Below are 22782 nucleotides of genomic sequence, written 5' to 3'. Positions count from 1 at the left end.
AAAAGTGATAACAGTAAACATCGTTTACTTGCTCCTGAATATTATCATTGTTTCAATAACATCTGGTGTTCTCAAAAACATAAACGAACCTATTGAGACCTAAAATTTTCTTCTATAAAATGGAAATAGAACAATATAGTTTCTAAGTTTCCAAACACCAAAGTATCATGTTCAATATAAATAAACCAAAGATGAAATCACCCCATACAGAGAACCATGAAAATTAAAACGAGCTCGACTGCATCAAAAACACACAAAGTATGCAAGCTTTGCTCATGAAAACTTTTGGCTTCAAGTTCAAAATTATTGCCAAGCAGAAATGGAACGGAACAAAAGGAAAAGAAGCCAGATGTTATCATACTCTTGCCACATTTGAGATGGACAAAGAAATGAAGTTATTTACAATACAGAATCCTACATAGACAAAAATGGAAAGGAAAAGGAAAAAAAAGTAGTCATTGGAAATTTTGCACCCAAACAATTTCTTATCAGATGTTTCTAACAGTCAGTTGGATATGTTTGCCTTTGCTTGGATCGACCTCCAACTCCATTGGCTGGTGAAGGTGATTGTTGAGAGAAATTATCTTTATCCTTTTTCTCAATACCTATGTGCTTCACACCTGTACTTGATGATGAAGATGAATAACATCTTCTTGTCACATCCATCTCGATGTTTTCATCGTCGTCTTCTTCCACTAAAAGCGAACCATTCCTTAGGAGTTCTCTAACTTTCCTAAATTCATCGTAGTGAGCTCTTCTGTGTTCCTTAAAGCTCAAATTGCCCTTATCTGTTTCCAATCCCGAGCGCCAAACGCAGAAAAGGGTCGAGCATCAATATTCACAGAACTTAAAATGAAAATATCAAACAAGAAATAGTATAAAGAACATTTAATGGTGGGGGTAGTAGCCGCCACGTTTGTGGGGTTTTTTTTTTTTTTTCTTTGAAAATGATGGTGAAAACCAATTTTCAAAAGGTATCATAGTAAAACAACACAGCATATCTGGTAAACATCGTAAAGGTTTTAGGAAAACTTATCAAACAAGCAATGATTACTATTGCTTGTTTGATCCTAAGAATAGATCGTTTATAAAACTACTTTGAGATCCAAGAAAACATGTTATGTTAGGCAATGGATATAGAAGAAATGAGAAAAAGGGGCATTGGAACCTTCATCATCTTGGTCCATGGCATCTGCTTCATCCTCAGAAGACGTCCAACCACTAGATCGCTGGCTGCTTTTACCACTTGATGAAGAAGCTACATCATTCAACGCAGTTCGAATGGCTTCTGCATGCATTGCATCGCCAACACACAAGTCAAATCTGTCCCTCACAGGAGAAAGAGACTCTGCAACCAACAAAATAACAATTAAAAACTTGTGATGCAATATTTTCGTAAACTGTTGAACTGAGAAAAGTTTTACACCTAAACATATCAATTTGCATTCCCAGCGAGATGGTCAAGGCATATCAATGCTTTATATACTCCATGAAAACTGAAGAAAACAGATTTAATATTGGAAAAATTTTAGATTTTAATCATGTTTGCACATAAATTTCGCAAGCAAATACTTCACATGAAATTAATCATAAAATAAATTGAGAAGGGAAGAAATTAAAAGTGAGAAAATGAACCTTACCTTAAAAATTCCCAGCAATCTAATAAAAAAAACGATATAATTTTCTACATTATTGATGCTCAAAAGCTTCTTCTGCCGCATCTCATTATTAAGCTTCTATGAGTTATCACCATTGCTCATAGGAAGTAGGAGACGCTGGGTTCAACAAAATTTCTTTCGTTCTTTCTTAAAGTTCTTATACTTCAGTGAGAAGAAACTAAGTCAAAATCAAATGGTCTTACCCATAAAATAGTTTTATCTAAGACTTCTTTTGTAAAATTTTGTCAAATAAAAAAAAAATTATCTGATTTTTTTTTTTTTACTTAAAAAAAAAATTAAGCTTTATCTTAAAACAAAAACGAAAAAGTAATTCTAGAATACATCTAATTTTTTTCCTTAGAAAAAGATAAACTGACCCAAGTTCAATAATTATAAAAAAGTTATTAAAATTCAAAGCAATTAATCTAAACAATAGTATCTTCCATTTTGGAATTTTTAATAATAAATTCTCTGAGTTACTGTAATGCCTCTGATAGAAGAAATACACACCGTCATCATCAATCATGGGATGATAAGGCGTTTTGGGTTCAGTAATTTTCTGCCGCACAGGTTTATTTGCTTCAATATGACCAATATTATCTTCATCCCATTTCACACGGCGCCCACGGCCACTACAAGAATAGAAAGATAAAACTCAAAGTTGTAGAGTAGACAAGGGTAAACTAAATTGATGACGTAGTAAGACCACAAAATATTAACAAGAATATTCCATATGATGCAAAGTATTGCTTCTCTCTAATAAGAAAACAACGCTCATCATTTTCATGAAAAGAATAAATACGTGGGATGAAATTCTGCTGAAGAGAAGCCACTCTTAAATATTATTTGAAGTTGTAATAACTATTTATCTCATCCCGACACTCAATGAATACATGAGAAATTGAAAATGAAGATTAAGAATGAAAGAATAAATGGTCATTCCAAACACTAGCACCACCCATAAAAACATGAAAAGAGGAGTTTTGAACACATTTCAAGATTAAATTCGACAATACTTTATTTTGATCAAATTTCAAAAGCACATAAACAATTGCACACTTGACTTTCCTCACTAAAATAGAAGGCACAATACCATATTAGTCAAACTATTTCCAATGTCAGACCAACAAAAGAAGAAAATATTCAAAAAATTGTAGTAAACATCACTACAACTGAAGATCGATAACTTAATCATCCTACCATACCCACAAAACCCAAAATCAAAGAGCTTAGTGTGAAAATGCTTAGACAAGGAGCAAAACCCTCCACCCTATCTTACGAGTAATAAAGGGCTTTAATGCCAGCAATCGCCCTTGTTTCTGAGGGGCACAATTCCCAACCTTCTTAGTTTTTTATGACAAGGACCCCTTTCTCTAATAATAAGGAAAGGACACGATTATAGAGCCCTTCCTTCAAAAGGTTTTTGCTTGCGTTGTACTTTATTTTTTAGAAGAAAAAGAAGTGAACTATCATTGAATAAAAATAAAAGAATAGACATGCATCCAAAAAAATCAAGCCCACAAAAAGGAGCCCCACTAAAACAAGGGGACTCGACTCTGATCAAGTAAACAAGACCTAAAGAATTATTACAAAACATCCTCGTCACTAATGTCCAAAAATAAACATAGAACCTAACAAGGGACCATATATCACAAAGGTAGACCTAAAGAATTACTACAAAACAACCTCGTCACTAATGTCCGAAAGAGAACCTAACAAGGGACCACTGATCACAAAGGTGCCTCTCTACCCCTCTAAACATAGAACCTTGTATAATTTGGAGCTAAAAGCTGGCCCTTTATCATTTAGAGGTAAATGGTTTTTTCAGCTTTCCATTAGCATTTTTCTTCCTTCGGAAAAGCCAAGGGATTGGAGTGCTGCTATGGGGACACCACTCGATCTGGCTCTTTATTTTTTCAAATGAAATTATATTTTTTTTGAAAAAAAAAAATACGATGCATAATTTTTTTTTTTTTTTTTTAATATCAATACCATGTAAGCCCATTTACAGATGTCTTGAAGCCTGAGCCAACAGAAAAAATAATAACAATTTAAGCAAGCAGCCCTTTGGGTGATAGCAAACATGAGAAGTCAAGAGAGGAAGTGAGGAAGGAACAAGAGATCCAACTTTCTATTTTGACGGGCAATCAAGGATCCAGATACAATAAAAAGGCATAAAATGACTCATACCTCTTTGATTCCTTACTACTCATCTTCACCTCAACCTGTCCATGAAAAAAAAAAACCCAAAGTAATTAGTGACAAACCCATTTCGTAGAACCTCAAGCAAGAACAGAACAATGCTTAAATTTCTTTAGTCCCACTATCTCATATTTGCTAAACATAGACTCCTAATGTCTCATGTCATAAATTCAACCATTGAATCCAGCGTTGCCAGCTTATTAAAATATCAAATATATCAAAATTTTCCAATAAATGGATGCTTGTCGTATGAGCTTCAGCATCAGCCTATACACAAATAATTTCACATAACACCCGTTTGTTCACTCGCAGATTCTTTAAACTAATGTTCGATCATACTACTATATCTTCCCCACACAGACTCAATCGTATATCCATTTCTAATTCTACCGATGGGACCGAATCAATTTATTACAAAAAAAAAAAAAACTTCTTCATTTGCATCTTTGTATATTTTTATCCAAACATTATCGAATACAAAAATCCAACTGCAAATAAAGAACCGCCTATAATCCCTAAAAGAAACTCCATCTGTTTTGACTCTCAGCAACTTTCAGCGTTTTTCACAGTTCTCCCAACCAAACAGACAACCTTCTATAACCTGAAAATAAAGTAATGAAAGAGTGAAAAAGGCTCGAGAGTTTTACCGTTCGTCAACGTCCTCAAAACCGTTCCGTTTGCCAGAAGAAACAGGAGAATATCAGAAAGAAGCTTGAGAAGGAACAGAGTAGGCGGAGGATTTGAGATCCAATATCTGCCGACTGCTCTCATGCAACAGCGATCGGAAACCGAGAAAAGCCGCGACGGCGAAGAGAAACGGAAATATAAGAGATGAGATCGGCCGATACGGAGAGAGAAAGAGAGCGCGAGATATATGTAAAAGGAAAGCGGGAATACGAATGAACTGAGACGCAGAGAGGAACCGTGGACCGAGGGCACCTTCGTTTGGGCCTTCTCGGGAAAAAGCCCATGGGCCGCCATTTTAAATGGAATAAAAAATTACCCAAATGGAATAAATATATAAATAAATAATTTCTTGAATTTATTTGCATTTCTTCAACAAATAAATTGGATCTAAACCTAAATAATTCCCTTAAATTAGTATTATTAGTAATATTTATTTCTTTTTATTTTAAATTTTAATATTGATAAACTAACCTTATTTTATTATTAAATATATTTTAATTTATGGAGGTCTGATAGACCAATCAAAATTGGACATCGTATTCCACATAACTTGTTCGTAAATGTCAATGCTACTCAAGACTGGAGCGAGCGGGATCTCAAGGGCTTACTGGGCAAAAAGACGAAGCCGGCTTTGCTATCAACACTGCTATACCACTGAAGGGTGACAAGCAAAGTTACAGGGATCTCGTGTGGTGAAGCCTCGTGGAGTTACATACGAGCATAATAATCTAAAGGTATTTTCTCTAAAGGATCGTACGGAAGACTAGTTGTACTATAAACCATCGAGGTCTATTTCCACCGAGTTTTATTTTTACTATTATTATTATTATTATTTTGGAGTTTTATCCCATAAAAATAATTTTGAAAGGTTTATAAATTAATTTTTAAAATTTTATTTTTTTAAACCAAATGTATTTATATGATACTGTTGTGTTGGTTATAAAACGTACGAATTGTGAATTTCATAATTCTTTCGCGTCTCTGTATGAGTTTTTTCTTCGTGTTGCGGTGCAAACCCTAGCACTAGCACCACACAATTTCTCTCCAAAAACGTTCCGTAGAGTCTCAAAAGCTCTCTTTAATCTTGTGAACACTGAAGTTCAGGTTGCTGAATTAGGGTTCTTCCTCAAGTTCTGGTATCCCCGTCTTCCGTTCATCTGGAAAGGATTTATTCAGTATGGACGCGCAGAGAGCTCTTCTGGACGAACTCATGGGTTCAGGTTTGTATTCTGATTAAATTGGTCCTTTTCTTTGAAATTTCCGTTTCCAATTTGATTCGATATGTTACAAACTGATATATCTTGTGTACTGTATCCAATCAGTCTAGCTATGGGATTCCATTTTGCATGTTATTGATCCTGAATCTCGTGGACTATTTAGTGTGAGAGGAATAGAAGTGACTCTGTTAGTTTAGAGGAATTTGGAAAGGAATGTGGGGATTATTACGCACTAGCGTGCAAATTAACACGGATTATTCTGCAATATGTATACCATATTTCTGATTGCCAACAGTGTTTTACCTATTTGAATTTTTTTTTTCCGTATATATTCTGTTGCCATTTGATCACAGTTTGTGCGTGCTTGTATTTTCATGTGCCTTATGTCTTCTTTCAAATTACATAGTGGAAGTTGTTTTGCTTCTAACAGAGTGTCTATGTTTTGGTTTTTGTAGCGCGGAATTTAACTGAGGAAGAAAGGAGAGGATACAAGGAAGTCATGTGGGATGATAAGGAGGTCTGCGGGTTCTATATGGTTCGCTTTTGCCCGCATGATCTTTTTGTAAATACCCGGAGCGACCTTGGTGCGTTGTTTTCTTTTTTGAATTAGTCATAACTCTGGTCTCTGAGAAATTTCTTAGAATAAATTTCACCATCAACAAGGAGTCAGTTGCAGTTGAGGATAATGGTAAAATGCAAATTCTGAGTATTGTTCTTGTGTGCTGTTGGATGGTTTCTCGATGTTTAATCTTATGGGATTAGATTCTGACTTTTGTTTAGAGTTATACTTAAATAACAAATATATGTTTGTTTATGCCTTTTTTTGCAGACTATTGGTCTACTTTAATATTTAGGAAGTTTTTTTTTTTTTTTTTTTTTTCTTTTTTGGTAAGATTGAATTCTTGTTTTTTATTTTTGTTTCAGGACCTTGCCCTAGGATACATGACCAGAAATTGAAAGAAAGGTGACAACCAAGTACCCCCTTTGAGTACTTGTATAACCAGCTAGCTTTATTCCACGAATTTTATCTTCATGTATTTGATTTGACTTAGTAGTAGTCATTGCACGTGGTTATAAAACAAAGCTTATGCTTTCGCTATTTATATTTGGACAACTCTCTTTGACTGGACAACTCTCTGGCAACTGCTCTAGCAATGTTCTGGAAATTTTAAGATAATGATGGTTGACTGGATTTATTTTCATGAGTGGTGGTTGGCTATTGTTTTTATACATGCCAACTTTCCATTTCATATTACAATGGTATCAATTCTTTGCTATATACCATGCTATTTACTGCATGTTCGCATCTCGTACAAATGTAATTATCTTTCTCTCTTGTGCGACTTAAAGATGGTTCTAAGATATATGCTTTATTTTCGAGCTGAGGAATTATCTGTTAGATATTTTTTTATCTGGGTGAGTGCTGATTGATGAATTTTAAGGTAGGGAAAATATTGCATTTTATTGAAGCTTCTTGCAAAGAAATAGCACGGTAATAGAAATGAGTCTTAAATCTGTATGCTTTCTCATTTCTGTTCAAACCTGTCTTATGACATGCAAGTGGTCGTTTGTGTGATTCTTCATCTATTTTGATAGTATGGAGTGTTATTAAAGTGCATGCTATGGAGAGAGGCGAGTTGCTTCCTGTATTGCCAGCCCCAACTATGGTGTGCACTTTTATATCGAGATCCATGCCACGATGGCCATTTTTTTGCCATGAACATAAGGTTCATTGCGACATGATGATGCTTCTTTGCATTTGGAGGATAAGGACAGAATGCCTTTGAATGCCTTCTGAAGAATAAGAATAAGGTCATTTAGAGAAAACCCACACCAACAGCTCCTGCTAGTGCTAATGCCACTCTCTGTGAAGCTTGAACCTGGGGGCTTCTCCTTCCTTCTGCGAAGTTTGTGGATCAATTGAATTTGTGGGTTCTATTGTCTGATGCTTTATTTGGATCTATGAATTTGAGAAGTATCCTTCTGAGTTCTTCGAGTATCACGACATTTTGTGGATAAAAGAGATCCACTTTACTAATTTCTTTTAATTGGAAAAGCTATCTTCTTGAAACAAAGAAGCAATATTCCAGGGTCTCGTTACTGACAACTAGTATGGACATCTTGATATTTGAGGACAAAACATGATCAAAGGATTTGTGTTGGTCAGTGGGGACAGTCTTCACTCTTAGAAGCGAGGAGTAAGTAACGTGGCTATGTTGCAGGGAATGCAGGAGAATGTTGGGGCCATCAGGTGCTGAATTTGGATTTTGAATTATGATTCGAATCCTAGACATATGTCGTTACAAATGGGTAACAAGAGCGGTACTTCTCCGAGTAAGATGTGGTTCGGAGACGAACCAAGGTTGAAGCTGGTGGGTATATGACGCCCGAGTAAAGGAGGGGTACATGAATGAATTGTGACCACATCTGGATGAGAGCGATCTTGTGGATAGGATGGTTGGGAAAGACTTAAAAGAATTGAAAGTCACTGTTTATACCAACAAGGCACACCTTTCTTTTCGGTGGCTCAGTTATAGAAACTCCAAAATGATGCGTGCTTTACTTGGAGTAATTCTAGGTTGGGTGATCTTCTGAGAATTTTTTTAAGATACATGTGAGTAATGACACAACATGCTGGAAGAACTTGTGTTGGTTTGCGGAGATATATTTCACTCTTAGAAGTGAGGAGTAAATAATATGACCATGTCGCAGGGGATATGCAGGGGAATGTCAGGGCATCAAGTGCCGAATCTTGATTTCGAATCCGGATCCGAATCTTGGGCATGGGTTGTTACAATAACTCTAGATTATCATCCACCCCAAATTTGTAACCATCTAAGAATAAATGAAGCTCATCTTCCTCGAAGTTATTGCATGATTGAGTTGTCTTGGTTCATATCACTATGTGTTTACTTTGATTACATGTTTTGTTCTTCGAGACTAAAAAATTTCTTCAGGTTCTTATTTTGCGTATGTGATTAGTTAATACACATTTCATGTCAAGATATGTATCTATGCATGTAAACTGTAGCTATAAAAGAAATACACAAAATTTTATCTTCTTTTAACGTTTTCTTAATTGTTGACTACTTCAGCTTTGAAAAGTCACCCAGGCATGATGCTTATGTTCCCAAATTTGAGGCCGAACTTGCTCAGTTTTGCGAGAAATTGGTTAGTCATTGCTATATGCTTTAGATTGATGATGATGCCATGTCTGTACTCTGGTTTTTTTTTCCATTGAAACTTCAATTATTTTTACAGGTGATGGACTTGGATCGGCGTGTCAGACGTGGGCGAGAGCGGCTTGCCCAAGAGGTTGAACCTGCTCCACCAACTCCATTGTCAGCTGAGAAGTCAGAGCAGTTATCTGTGCTGGAGGAAAAAATAAAGAATTTACTAGAACAGGTGGAGGCCCTTGGTGAAGCGGGTAAAGTGGACGAAGCTGAAGCACTGATGAGAAAGGTACTCATAATGCAAGTTTGGTTCCCTTAAGCATTCCAGACAACCATTGTGTAGACTTTATTTGAAAATAACTACTCTAAATGAGAAGCAGTTTGTGTATCTCTCCCATTAAACATTGTGAATAATTCACACTGAATTTGATATTATTTAGTGTATTTTGTTTTGATTCCAGATATTGAGTGATAAGACATCTAGTGAGCCACTCCTGTCCAAAGCAAACATCTTGTGAACCACAAAATCAGTCACTAAGAGAAAAAAAAAGGTTATTCTTATAGTACTTTTGGTGTCTTCATTTCAGGTGGATGTGCTTAATGCCGAGAAAACAGCCTTGAGTCAACAAACCCAGAATGACAAGGTATTAATGCTTGCTCAGGAGAAAAAAATGGCACTCTGTGAGATATGTGGTTCTTTTCTTGTAGCAAATGATGCTGCAGAGAGAGTTCAGTCTCATGTCACAGGTAAGCAGCATGTTGGCTATGGTATGGTCAGAGATTTCATCTCCGAGCACAAGGTAAACATTTGTAAAACTAAAGGAAGGTTTAACCTTTTTTCTTTAAGTGGAATATGTTTAAGTGGACTTCATCTGGCAGGAAGCAAAGGAGAAAGCAAGGGAAGCAGAAAGATTAGCTAGGGAGAAAGAGGCAGAAGAACGGAGGAAGCAGAGAGAGGAGGATGAGAGAAGGAAGAGAAGTGACTCTAGTGAGAGGGACAGATATCGTGACAGAGAGCGAGACAGGGATCGAGATAGGTATCGTGAACGAGACCGAGATCGTGAAAGGTCTAGAAGAGGTGGCCGAGATGAAGTAAGAGGAATGGATTGGAGGTCTAGGAATGGAAGAGATGGAGGCAGGGACAGGTATCGTGACCGAAGCAGGTCAAGATCCCCTGTAAGGCATGGTCACAGGAGATCATCTAGAAGTCCAGTGCGCCCATAATTATGAACTGTGTTTAAAGATGTCTGAGCTTTGAGACTAAATGAGGTAGATCTCTTCATGTTCGAAGCTTATGAATGTATGCTTTGGTACCTCAAGTTAACTTTGTCCGTATCGGTAAAACCTTTTTTGCTATCTCACAGCTGTGTTGACTGTATCATCTCCCTTTCATCATTATTATTAGAGAAGAAAAGGGTTGAGGTAGGTATTTTTTATTGTTAATGACTCTTCTTCTTCAGGTATAATTTAGACTTTTTTTGACTTGCACATTTCTTTGATAAACATTCTTATGAAAGACTGTTCAATGCTTCTCCTATATTTTCATCTTAGGTGAGCTTGCGCTACTCTGTTGTTTGTCACATGTTTAGTAGGGCAGGAACAAAATATTTGCATGTTTCACTCTACTGCTGAGAGGGCTGACGTTTATTTTCTCATTTTTGAGGTAACAAATAAATCTCATCTCTTTCTTAAGACCATGTGATCGCCCATTTCTTGTTATCAAACCTGCATCCCAGAAGTATTTTGGTCTTCAAAATCTTATATATATTACTAGATGTCTTATTTCCCATGTTTTTTTTTTCTTTTTTCTTTTACATCAAGAGTATCTAGATCTGGCCTTTAGAAGCATTAACCAGTTCCTCCATCTCGTAAAAGGCAGATTTCTGAACTTTTTCGTAGAATAAGTTTCCACATCTTTCTATCATCTCGTGTCGAATGTAGTATCCAGGGAAATGTGGGTAATATTAGCAATCATGGTAGAACATGCCTTGTTCTTTTCTTAGCAGAATGGACGTTTTGATTACGTAAATGGAGCTCGATACCTACTAAAAGGAGGTATAACTTTTATTGAGTACAGTTCTGATTTCATGAAAGAAAAGGGAAGAAGTATGAGATAGTAGTAGCATCATGAAATGTGCAATTTTGTGGGGCTTACTGCCAAACTGTAAAATAGCATGATCTTTAATAATCCATACAGTTTGCAGGAAATGTATTGGATGAATTTTTCGGTAGCCTACCAGTGGAACAAATCTACACGGTAAGGAACAAATCTACACGGTAAGGAATGATCTATGCAGGGACTTTATTTTGCAAAGTTGAAGATTTTTGCTGAACCATTTGAATGCGCAGATATGGTATTTTCCGAACCATTTAAATTGCATCGATATGGAATATATTTGAAATCAATGCAATGTTCAACTCCGCAGAACTCCTAAGATAGTGATGAACTTAACAATACCCCTTTTATTATTAGGAATCTGAGACTGTTTTAGAAAACATTGGCTACAGGTTCAGAGAGATCAAATGTTGTTTCTTTTTTTGTCATCCTAAGCTTTTCCCCAAGTTGTCTAGTTATATATATACATAGATATATACATACATATACATATTATCCTTTTATGAAGCAGAAAAGATGTATCAATTAGTCACTAATCTGAATATGATACTTTTAAAACGGATGGCGTCAACCAAGTGAGTAACCATTAATTTGTACCTTTGATAAAGAGGTCAAGTTCGATTTTTCACTCAACTGTTTTGTTCGAATGAGTTTTTCTTTTTTATGACTGACCATTTAGTTGGCTATTTTAATTGTTGTATTTATACTACAAATCAAATATTTTAACTTTTTAATATACATATTATATGACATTAGAACTCAAATTTATGAATTTAAGAGTGACGTAAATAACAACCAAGATTTTAAAGCTTATTTTCAACATTTTAGTTTAAAAATGTTGATTAAAGACTGTTTAAAGTAAATTATTAATGTATTCTCTACTCTTGAAATTGGTCCTATATTTAGTTTGGAAGTTATTTTTAAACCAAATTGGTCATATATAGTTTGGAAGTCATTTTTAAACCAAAAAAGAAGTTTGGAAGTCATTTTTAAACCAAAAAAAGAGGATAATAAGCCCAATATTTTTTAAAAAATGAAAAAGGTTCAGATAATATTTTCAAAATGGATGTCTTGTATCAAAGGCGAGTCTCATGGATCGGCTCAATCTAAAAAAAAAGGCCCAACCCCATCAATTTATTAAAACTAATTACAACAAGTTATTGGGTTGATATTTTAATTAAATTTCATTTTTAAACTTGGGGTACCTTTATTATTGGTTGTCCTCGTTATTGTCCATTTTACATTAAAAAAGTTATTTATTATTTTTAATCGGAAAAGGGATTTCATGTAAAACTCATTCCGCTCCGCTTAGCCCTATCCTCGTAGGGGTATTTTAGTGATAGGTTCTATAGGAACTAGACGATCCTATTTGGTTAAATACCTAGCAACAAACTCTTATCTCCCTTTCATTAGATGGACGATCCTATTTGGTTAAATACCTAGCGACAAACTCCTATCTCCCTTTCATTAGAGTATTTTTGAACAAGTTCCCAAATAACAACCCTAATGGTTTTCTTATTGATGATAGTGACGATATGGATGATAGTTCTTAATCAGTTACTATCACAAAAATAGCTATGGAAAGACAGATTGTCATCTTTTTTTAATTTCAGGAGAAATACGAAACGAGGGACTAATTCAAACCCTTGGTAGCAGGCGCCGACAATCACAGGTGCATGAAAGTAGAAAACGAGGGACTAATTCAAACCTTTGGTAGCTGGCGCCGACAATCACAAGTACACAAAAGTAGGAGGGTTTTCCAATTATTTTCACAAAACATGAACATTTAAAAGGAAAAAAAAAAAAAAAAAGTGGTCCTAGAATAAACCAAACAACCAAGTTTATATTAATGGTGGGCACAATAAATTCCCCATTACAATTAACTTTATCTGATGTCAATTCCCATATGCAATAATGTTACCGCCTAATTGGATACTTTATAAATATTCATTAATTATTAAAGTTTATGTCATTATTTTCTTTTTATATTTTTAAGTAACAACTTAAAATAATGCTTCTATCCTTCCCTTCCCTTGCCTCTTCCTTGTTATTTTATTATAATGCTTGCTTGTTTTTGGAGAGTTCTTTATAGTTATTTATGTCACGTTTATAAATCATTTTTATTTAATATTTTAAAATTAAACTAATTAATTATTTTATTCTTGGTTTTATGCTGTTATAAGTATTTTTAAAATAAATATTTTATTCAATACGATGTCGTTTAGCTCATATGATATCGAAAAAATCCACGCACAAAACCTAATATAATATGCCATAAACACTATAGTTTGTATTATAATGACGTGGAATCCACAAATTTTGATTCCTATGAATTGGTTAGGCGCGCTTTTTGTACTAAAAACTTTATATATATTCATTTGTTTATTTGGGCATAACACTTGTCCCTCGTTTTACTAAATAAATTAAGTGTAAATCACCATTATTTGGAATTTCTTTTTGTGAATGTTTGCTGAATCCACCGCTGGTGAGAATTCTCTTATTTATAATTATTTACCGAAAACAGAAATAGGGTGAATTACAAATAATATGGAAATAGCAATAAAAAGAAAGAATAATAAATGAATACAATATATTTGGGCAAATATGTAACCGGTAATGTGAGGCAAATAGATATTTGTTTAGAATGAACGATCCACTGTCCTTAACATTTTTAACTAATTTTTTTTTATATTAATATTATATAATTAGGCCATAGGTTTAAAAATGTAATTTTTTAATTCATTATTTATTCTTCGTAATTTTCTTTTAATAAATAGGAATTCACACAATAATTTAAAAAAGTGAAAAAGAAATTAAACAAATCCTAAAATGTCCCCTTTTTTTTAAAAAAAAAAAAGAAAAAAAGAAATAATCCAAACATCGTGACGTAATAAATCATAGATATGAAAAGTGAAGCTTCCTTGAAATTTCTCGAAAGGAAGAAACCAACATTTATAAACAAAAATACAATAAATAAATAATAAAAGGAAAATAAATACAATTTCAAAATGTGTGATTGCAAACCTCCTCAAATTAAATCCAATTTTTATTTATTTAATTTTCACCTTTTGTTGTATATATATAGGTGAAAGTTGTGGTTGCTATTATATATATATATATATATATATATATATATATATATATATACACGAGGATAAATATATAGGTGAAAGTTGTGGTGGTCCCGGTTTACTACAAGTTGTAGTTGCATGGCCGTTCCAAACTCATTTTTTCATGTCTTTATCTTAGATAGGCGTTTCCCATTTCATATCAGGTCAATACGGGGGTGTATGACCGTTCACCAGAATCACATTTACACCCACCAAGGCAAAAAATGCCCCAAAATGTATTATAAGAGATATGACTAGTTGTTAACTTCTCCCTGCTCGATAGTTATATGTTGTAAGTCGTCGTTGTTGCCCTTTTGCTTGCATCACATATAACACTAATTTCAATCTTTCAAGTCTCGCTTTCAAAACTCTCTTTCGAAATCTCTCTATCCCCGTTTTCTAAAACTTTCTTCTTGAACCAGGGCCGACACACTTTATTAAGACCAATCAAGAACATATGACAAGACATTATCTAGAATACTACTGCTTTGTATTGTTTGGATCATAATCTGGAGAGGAGAGTGGAGGGTATTTATGGTGTACCCAATCTACTTCTAACAATTCTAAATCTTTTTTTGTAAAATATACAGATCTCTTCCTTCAAATATTTATTCTAAAATTATATTAAAATAAATATAACTGAGCTTGACAGTGATAGATATTTTAATAAATTATACTTTAAGATTGTTCGAAAGTTTGACTTTCGTATGATTGACTTGTTTGTCGGGTTAGAATAAGTGTCTCATAATCGCTGTTCTGTAACAAGTTTTTTTTTTTTTTTTTGTCGTATATTCTCCCATTTTTTAAAATAAAAATAAATAAAAAAACACAAAACTCCTATGTATATTAATAATAGTCGTACATCACAAGTTTATTTTTTAAAAAAGAGCTAAAAAGTTATTGATATTGTAAAATAAGCCACATTTTAATTTAATGTTTACGTGGAAGGCACCAAAATGGTTGTTAATTTATAAATCAAAGATATATGTCAAATTAATTTTATAATTAACAAATTCAATGAAATCTCTAGAAATTAATTACGTGTTTAAGTTTGAAATTGACATTTAATATCATAATTAGATAATTAATTTGTGAAGTCGCGAAACATGTTATCTTCAATTTTTTTTTTCAGAAAAATAAAATTTTATGTAAAGCATAAAAAATATATAATTAAAAATAAATTAATAATTTCAATGTCAACGTATAAATCTCAACTCGATAAAAATATATTCGGTATTTAATGTAATATAAGAAAATTATCTATAACACATTAATCTTTTAAAAATTTCAACTATATTTTTATACATTGAAGTTTTTAAAATCAACTTCATTAAAAAATATTTAAAATATTTTAAAATAACAAATTGAATTATTAAATTATTAGTTTTATCAATATTTTCCTCTTATTAGAAAGCATGAAAAATCAAGGATTTAATTTAAAATTTTATTTTTCATCCAAAATAAGGGATTAAATTATTTAAAATGAGGATAAGCACGAAAAATATTAAAAATTTATTAATTGTTTAAAATTCAACCAATAAAATACCTAAAGTCTAACAAAAGATCCAAATTCAAGATATTTTTTAAAAAATAATATTAAATAATTAGAGAAAAATTGGAGATTTTAGTAATTTATTAGGTAAATTTATTGAGTTTTTAAATTTATTAATTAATTTCCGACAAAAAGTAAAGCCGAAGAAAAGAAGGGAAGGCCAAAAGTGTAAATATACTGAAAGAGACGGGCAGTCGACAGGGAACGGGCAGCAGCCCGTAGCCTAGTGTTTTGATTTGGCATTCCATTTGCAAGTCCACGTGGCTTCCATGGCCAGCGTCACCAGCCTGAAGCTTATTAAGCACCAAGAGAAATTCCACGTCACCCAAAATCCCCGTGGACCCCATCGGCTAACAACTGAGGCGGATATTCCCCGACACGTCAGGAATTATTCCGTCCGCATATGCGATGCGAATATCCATTGCCGCCAGCTTCCTATTAATTTAACTGTTTGGACTTTTTCACATAGACCGTTATACCCCTCTTTAATCTTTTAATTACCCCTTCCCAATTACTTTGAATCTGGATTTTCCTTCCGTTGATTTGACCAAAATACCCTCCACGAACGTCACGGGAAAGATCATAGAAGAAAAATGGATATTAGGGAAGGATGGGAATCGACGGTGGATTGGCTAAGGATGGAGTGTACGGTAAGCATAGGAGCCGTCAGATCTGGTGCGGGCCCCACCAGCCTTCTATGTTACGTGACATCAGCATTAAGTTAATTTTAACATTTTCCAATTATAAATATTAAATTTCTAATTATTTTTATTCTATAAAATACGAAATTCAATTTGTACGATAAATAAACAAGTTAATTTTTAATTTTTAATTTTTTAAAGTTTAGAAATATATATTGTTTTTTTTTAAATATTATATTTATAATTCTTTTTTTAAAGTTTAGAAATTATTTGGAAATGAAAATGAAATGCTGGGCAAAAGGGAGACTCCAAACCAAATTACCATTTTAGGCCACAAAAATCCTTTTCATGAGCTTATCACTTTACCCTTTTTCGGGTCTAATTATAGTATATAGTTTTCAAATTAATTTATTTATGTACGGACAAATTACATTATTTAAGTGAAAAATTAAAAAGAAAATTATTGTCGGACATTTGATGGTGTGCTAGTACCTACGCTGGGCATTCTAGGGGAGTGAATTGTAAGGTTCCACGTTAGTGGAGAGAGGAACGAAACATTTTGTATAAGGGTGCGGAAACCTCTCCTTCTCTCTAGTGGTCGAGTTTTAAAATCGTGAGACTGACGACGATACGTAATGGGTCAACACGATGAATTTGGACTATTACAATTATCAACCATAATCCACGTGCTCGAAACTTCACAAAAGTAGGTGACTGGTGTCCAGACATGCACTATAATCATTAACCAACATCACACACTGTTGCACTTATGGAAAGATATCTGAATCAAATACACTTTGACAATGCATTCTTTAGAAAATCCTAATCAGATCTCAATATTAACCATCAGTATTGAACTCGTTTATGAAATATAGTTTTTAAAAATTATTTGAATCTAAATTCTCGCAAATTAAACGATTCATCCATTCGAACTCGGAATTAAATTTCACTAATCCTAGTAATTAGATATTATTAATATATCTCTTAATCATAATTTAGTTGGAAAAAAAAAATTAAAATTCCGTAAAAAAAAGAATAAAAGGGAAGAATCAAGGACGGTCACTTTTTCTCTTACCAGCCATTAATGCCAACAACATTTCAGGGTCAATAAAAACTGCCAGGGGCATTTCCGTCAAATCTGCATCACTTTTAGCAAGAAATTCAAAATGGATACGCCAAGTTTGAAAAGACGATAAAAGGGTATTTCAGTAATTTCACATGGATAACAGATCCCCATCTGTTTTTAAGAATCCTTTTCCGTTTCCATTTTCATTTCCATTTCCATATCCACAAGAGAAAGAGGAAAGAAAAAACTGAAGGAGCGACCTCGTTCGTTGAAGAATCCTGAAAGCCAGGCAGCTCAAATTTTTAGTGAGAGAAGTCGAGATTTCAGAAGCTTTAGCAATCCATCAGTTTTCTTTTTCGCTTCTAAGCAGGTTTGCTTTTCTCTCAAGTCAATATGTTTTCTTTGTTTCTAATCTTCTTCTTCGATTTTTCTTGAGTATCTCTTGTTCAGCACGTAATATTTTGATTCTCTTAAGTTCGAGGATGGTTCCTTCTGTTTTGTTGATTGAAACATTGATTTTGTGGTTGTTGTTTGGATTTTTGGGGGTTATGTTGCAGAGTGAGTGGGAAATTCGATTTCGGACAACGATTTTGGTGAGATGTTTTCACGATTTTGATTTAATTGAAGTTGTAGTATGTCGTGTATGAATTTCGAAGGTTTGTGGAAACCACACGATGTTGAGAAATTAGTTTTTGAATTCGATTTTCGTTAGAATTTCGTCGGTTCGATTTTGAGAAACTCTGGTTGATATTTGGGGAAATTAGTTTTTGGATTTGATTATTATTTTAATTGAATTGTCGATTAAATCTGAATTCTCTGATCTTGTTCTTTTTCAACTGTTTCCTAATATAACTGTAATTTTCTGTAGATTGCACTTGTAGCGGAAATCAGTCTTGTTCTTCGTTTACCCTAAGAGTTGGCAATGGGGTTATTATCAGAATCCGAACGTGATGCAAGTCACAAGAAGCCATATGGTATCAGATTTTTCGAGTGGATGAGGAAACGACCCCTTTCATACAAGGCCCATCAAGCCATTGTTCTGCTTGTGACATTCTTGGCGTATGCTAACTACCATGCCTCTCGAAAAACTACAAGCATTATTAAGAGTGCTCTGGATCCCTTATCTCCTGATGTAGGCTTGAAGTTCAATCTATGGAGAACGAGCGGTTCGAGTACACCGGTTGAGAGTAGCCACCGTGCGTCGCTCGCTCGTGGTGGTTGGGCTCCATTTGATGCTGCAGAAGGGACATCTTTACTAGGTGAGCTTGACTTGGCTTTCCTAGGAGTATATGCTGGGGGAATGTACTTCTCTGGCCATTTGGGCGATAGGATGGATTTGAGGATATTTTTAACTTTGGGAATGTTGGGAACTGGCCTGTTTACTACGCTGTTTGGATTAGGATATTGGGCAAACATCCATGTCTTTTCTTACTATTTGATAGTTCAAATGCTTGCTGGTCTGTTTCAATCCACTGGCTGGCCTTCCGTTGTCGCCGTGGTCGGTAACTGGTTCGGAAAGAGTAAGAGGGGACTAATTATGGGTATATGGAATGCCCATACATCTGTTGGCAACATTTCTGGCTCCTTGGTTGCATCTGCCTTGTTGAGCTATGGTTGGGGTTGGTCAATGGTTGCCCCCGGTCTGATCATTGCGTTCTCGGGTTTGGTCGTTTTTCTGTTTCTTCCTGTGCATCCTGAATCTGTTGGAATTGATAAAGAAGGAGATGATTTGGGCTCTCCCAAGAAAAGTGGGGAGGGAATTACAGAACCTCTATTGAAATCGGCGTCGGAGACGGAGAAGGCCATCGGTTTTATAGAAGCGTGGAGAATTCCCGGTGTTGCACCTTTTGCATTTTGCCTGTTCTTTGCCAAATTGGTGGCTTATACATTCCTTTACTGGCTTCCTTTCTACATTAGCCACACAGGTAGAGCTGCATTTCTGTTTCTTGTCTGCTTATTTGGTTCATGATCTCTCATATTTGAAATGACAAGCATTGTTATCTTACTTGACATACAACTACGATGAACTAATTTGTGGTTAATGCTCTTGCAGTGATCGACGGGGAATATTTGTCGAGTACGACAGCAGGAAACCTTTCGACATTGTTCGATATCGGAGGGGTTGTAGGAGGAATTTTAGCTGGTCATATTTCTGATCGCTTGGGTGCTAGAGCCATAACAGCTGCAAGTTTCATGTACTGTGCCATTCCTGCTCTCTACTGCTACCGAAACTATGGTCACATCTCCATAGCTATGAATGTTGGTCTCATGTTCATCACTGGCATGTTTGTCAATGGGCCATATGCTCTCATAACAACAGCCGTCTCTGCTGATTTAGGAACGCACAGTTCACTGAATGGGAATTCTCGGGCGCTTGCAACTGTGACTGCGATTATTGATGGGACTGGCTCGGTTGGCGCTGCGATCGGACCCTTGTTAACAGGATATTTATCAGCCAAAAGCTGGAGTTCAGTGTTCGTAATGCTGATGGTCTCGGCGCTAACAGCAGGGCTGTTTTTGACAAGGCTCGTTATAGCTGAGGTGACTTCAAAGATCGAGGAGTCAAACTCGAGAGGAAGGATTCCATCCAGGAACCCGGTACTCGAAGTGTGAGATTATACAATAAGGAAAACACATCAACAATCTTAAGTCCCATTGTATTTAGCCCGTGTTTGGTTCATAAAAAGGTTTTGAACATTGGCATCAGAACCGTGGTCGTTAAGGATTTTCCCTTCTTTTTTCGAGGGTGCTCGGGGGCGAAGAAGATCTCCTCCAAAGTGTGATTCATCCAAGGAGATGATTTTGTTGCAACTTCTCCATGAACGATTGCATTTGTGGTAGAAAGTTGAGCTTTGAAAACAACAGGAAATTTAAGGATGTAAAAATGTATGGTAGTAGATACTACTCATGGTCTGAATTTATTAAAGGAAAAAAAAAAAAAAAAGAGACAAATTATATTAAAATATATGATATTTTAATGTCGTGCTATTATATCATCATTAAATATTGACAATAAAAAATTTAAATTAAAATTTCAAAAATATTTGAAAATAGAATTTAATAATATCCCAACATTATGAACAAAACTATATATTTAATTAAAAAATATCCGTATATTATTATATTTTTAAGCCTATTTCAATCTTAAATGGAAATTAAGAAAATAAAGTCAATGAGAAAAATAAAGGAGACCTTTTTGGGGCATAATTTTTGTGCAATATTTAAAAGGAAATGAAGCATGAAAATTCAAGAAAATAGAATTTAAACCATATATATATATATATATATATATATATAAGATAATGATATTTCAACTCAAAAAAGAAAAAAATGTATTTTTGAAAGAAATATTAATGGGCCGAAGCTCGATCGGGCGCCCCGGCCCAGATAACATTAGGGTCCATTTAAAGAGAAAGGTGCGATTAAAATTCAAATTTTGAAAATCGATCAGAGAGAGTGAGAGGAAGAAAAATGGCATCGGCTCGAGGAGGGATGAAAGATTTCTACAAGCAAAGGAAGAACAGTGGAGTCTCTAAGGTTTCAAAGCCCTCTTCTAGAAAAACCAAATCTCGGGCCAACTCTGCAACTTTGGACTCCGATGGCGTTCAACCGGCGGCTCTTATTTCTCACGGTTCCCTCGATCTCCGAGGTACAATCTCTCTCTCTATTCTTTTGTTTTCTTCATTGGGTTTCTTGAAAGTTTGATTACGGTTCTGGATTTTGTGCTTCGTGATTCTGAAGCATTAAGCATATTGCATTCGAGAAGCTTTTGGATTTCGATTACATTACATTTAAGTTATTCAATAGTCGAATTAAAGATTCTCGATGTTTAGTTCACTCGATGTTTCGGCTGAAGTATTATCGAATTTATATGTTTAGCCTTATGCTTCGTGATTATCAAGGATTAGGCATGCGGCAGTCTAGAAGTTGTTGGGTGTCACTTAGGTATTTGGTTATTTTAATTTTCGACTGTGAAATTGAATTAATATGTTTAGACTCCTGCTTCATGGTTATGAAAAGGATTAAGCATGAATTGCTATTAATTTCTGTCACAATTTAATTATGGACACCTAAAGTTCGGATTTTTTAAACCTTTTGTTTTAGATGCGTTTGGAAGTCTGATGGCTGGATATTTATGTACCTTGTGCTTCATCAATTTTTATGAACTTCATTTCGTTTTAGATGATTATGGTGAGTCTGAGAATATACTGAGGCAATTTGACATGAACATGGCCTATGGACCTTGCCTTGGAATGACAAGAATGGAACGATGGGAGCTTGCCCGTAAGCTTGGTTTGAACCCTCCAAAAGAAATTGAGACACTCTTAAAGGGTGGGAAAGTGCAGTTAGAGTGCTTGTGGGCTTCCCGAATCTAAAGACTGCCCTGCTAGCTATGTTATTTTCGGTTAATGTATGAAGTTTATGGTGTGCTTTTGGACAAAATGTTCAGCCTCTGGCTGAAATCATAAAGTGCTCTTGTTTTCCTTTTTCCTTTCTCATGTTTCTAAAAGAAATCTGTCTACCTTGTAGCATTTAAAATCTTTGTCAATGTCATAATGGTGGTAGGGACGGGAATAAAGCATACAAGGTAGGGACGGGGAACCCCTTTAGTTCATTAAAGTCGGGTGACATATTAATGTTGACCTCAGACCTCATACCTGATTTCCTCTCCCTGTGGTCTCACAATCCCATTGCATCTTCTCCATCTCATACAAAGGTGGATGCTCTTGTAGGTAGGAGCAACTTCACACCTGGTGTTTGGCGCTCCCTTCGAACTGATATTACCTCATAAGTTCGGTAAAGTTGCTTGTGCGAACTGTGCACATTGAAAAAAGAAGAAAATTAGAGTACTTCGGGATTATATTCTGCGTCGAGAATTTGTGCTCGTAGGCTAGAGTAAATATCATTTGGTTGAGGGTATTATTATTATTATTATTTTTTGAAAAAATAGTTGTATTTTTGTAATAATTTATAAAGTTTAGAAATATATATATATTGTTTTTGTAATTTAGCTTTTAATACATAAGTCTATTACATCTAATATTCAAAATTTAAGAATTCATTAGACATTTTGTATGATAAGAATTCAATGGAAAATAAATAATTTCACACGGACTTTTCTAAAAATATTCAAATTATTATAAAAAAAATGGAAATTTCCCGAGCAAGAATTGTTCAAATATTGAGCAAGAATTGATACATAAATGATGTTATGGATGTTTATTTGATTGATGGAATATTAAATTTACATAAAAGTTAGAATTAATTTATCCTTATAAAAATAAAATGTTATAAATGGTTTGCACACTAAATTAAAACTTTCTAAAAATTAATTTCTTGGTTTTGCCAATCAATTTCTT

General features: G+C 34.5%; 4 protein-coding genes across 8 annotated transcripts; 3 read left to right on the top strand and 1 right to left on the bottom strand.

Annotated features, from left to right (window-relative positions):
- Positions 1–239: 239 nt before the first annotated feature.
- LOC111459836 (protein phosphatase inhibitor 2-like) lies at positions 240–4756 on the bottom strand. The gene is made up of 5 exons (XM_023102914.1): positions 4508–4756; positions 3849–3883; positions 2169–2290; positions 1169–1348; positions 240–788 (listed from the first exon to the last, which is right to left on the bottom strand). The coding sequence occupies exons 2-5, from the start codon at positions 3869–3871 to the stop codon at positions 499–501; spliced, it is 615 nt and encodes a 204-aa protein (XP_022958682.1). The 5' UTR covers positions 3872–3883; positions 4508–4756; the 3' UTR covers positions 240–498.
- A 743-nt stretch (positions 4757–5499) lies between these two features.
- LOC111459518 (luc7-like protein 3) lies at positions 5500–11481 on the top strand. Of its 4 annotated transcripts, XR_002713306.1 has the most exons (9): positions 5500–5767; positions 6220–6348; positions 6689–6728; positions 8860–8935; positions 9026–9226; positions 9525–9737; positions 9817–10206; positions 10302–10359; positions 10489–11481. XR_002713306.1 is itself a non-coding variant. In XM_023102461.1 (8 exons), exons 1-7 carry the CDS (start codon positions 5725–5727, stop codon positions 10159–10161), a joined length of 1047 nt encoding a protein of 348 aa, XP_022958229.1. In that variant the 5' UTR covers positions 5500–5724; the 3' UTR covers positions 10162–10206; positions 10302–11481. The 4 variants fall into 4 exon arrangements, 2 of the variants coding, with proteins under 2 accessions (XP_022958229.1, XP_022958228.1); XR_002713305.1 differs by having other exon boundaries at positions 9817–10359; XM_023102461.1 differs by having other exon boundaries at positions 10302–11481.
- A 6145-nt stretch (positions 11482–17626) lies between these two features.
- LOC111459589 (putative glycerol-3-phosphate transporter 1) lies at positions 17627–20366 on the top strand. 2 transcript variants are annotated; one of them, XM_023102571.1, is made up of 3 exons: positions 17627–17792; positions 18291–19347; positions 19476–20366. In XM_023102571.1, exons 2-3 carry the CDS (start codon positions 18345–18347, stop codon positions 20033–20035), a joined length of 1563 nt encoding a protein of 520 aa, XP_022958339.1. In that variant the 5' UTR covers positions 17627–17792; positions 18291–18344; the 3' UTR covers positions 20036–20366. The 2 variants fall into 2 exon arrangements, with proteins under 2 accessions (XP_022958339.1, XP_022958341.1); XM_023102573.1 differs by lacking the exon at positions 17627–17792 and adding an exon at positions 17917–18015.
- Positions 20367–20823: 457 nt separating this feature from the next.
- LOC111459143 lies at positions 20824–21963 on the top strand. The gene is made up of 2 exons (XM_023101912.1): positions 20824–21071; positions 21605–21963. Exons 1-2 carry the CDS (start codon positions 20894–20896, stop codon positions 21796–21798), a joined length of 372 nt encoding a protein of 123 aa, XP_022957680.1. The 5' UTR covers positions 20824–20893; the 3' UTR covers positions 21799–21963.
- Positions 21964–22782: the final 819 nt, after the last annotated feature.

Source organism: Cucurbita moschata, unplaced genomic scaffold (assembly GCF_002738365.1).
Source record: "Cucurbita moschata cultivar Rifu unplaced genomic scaffold, Cmos_1.0 Cmo_Scf00022, whole genome shotgun sequence".
NCBI lineage: Eukaryota > Viridiplantae > Streptophyta > Magnoliopsida > Cucurbitales > Cucurbitaceae > Cucurbita > Cucurbita moschata.
Note: the sequence above shows the minus strand (reverse complement) of the source record. Positions and strands in the feature narration are given on the sequence as shown.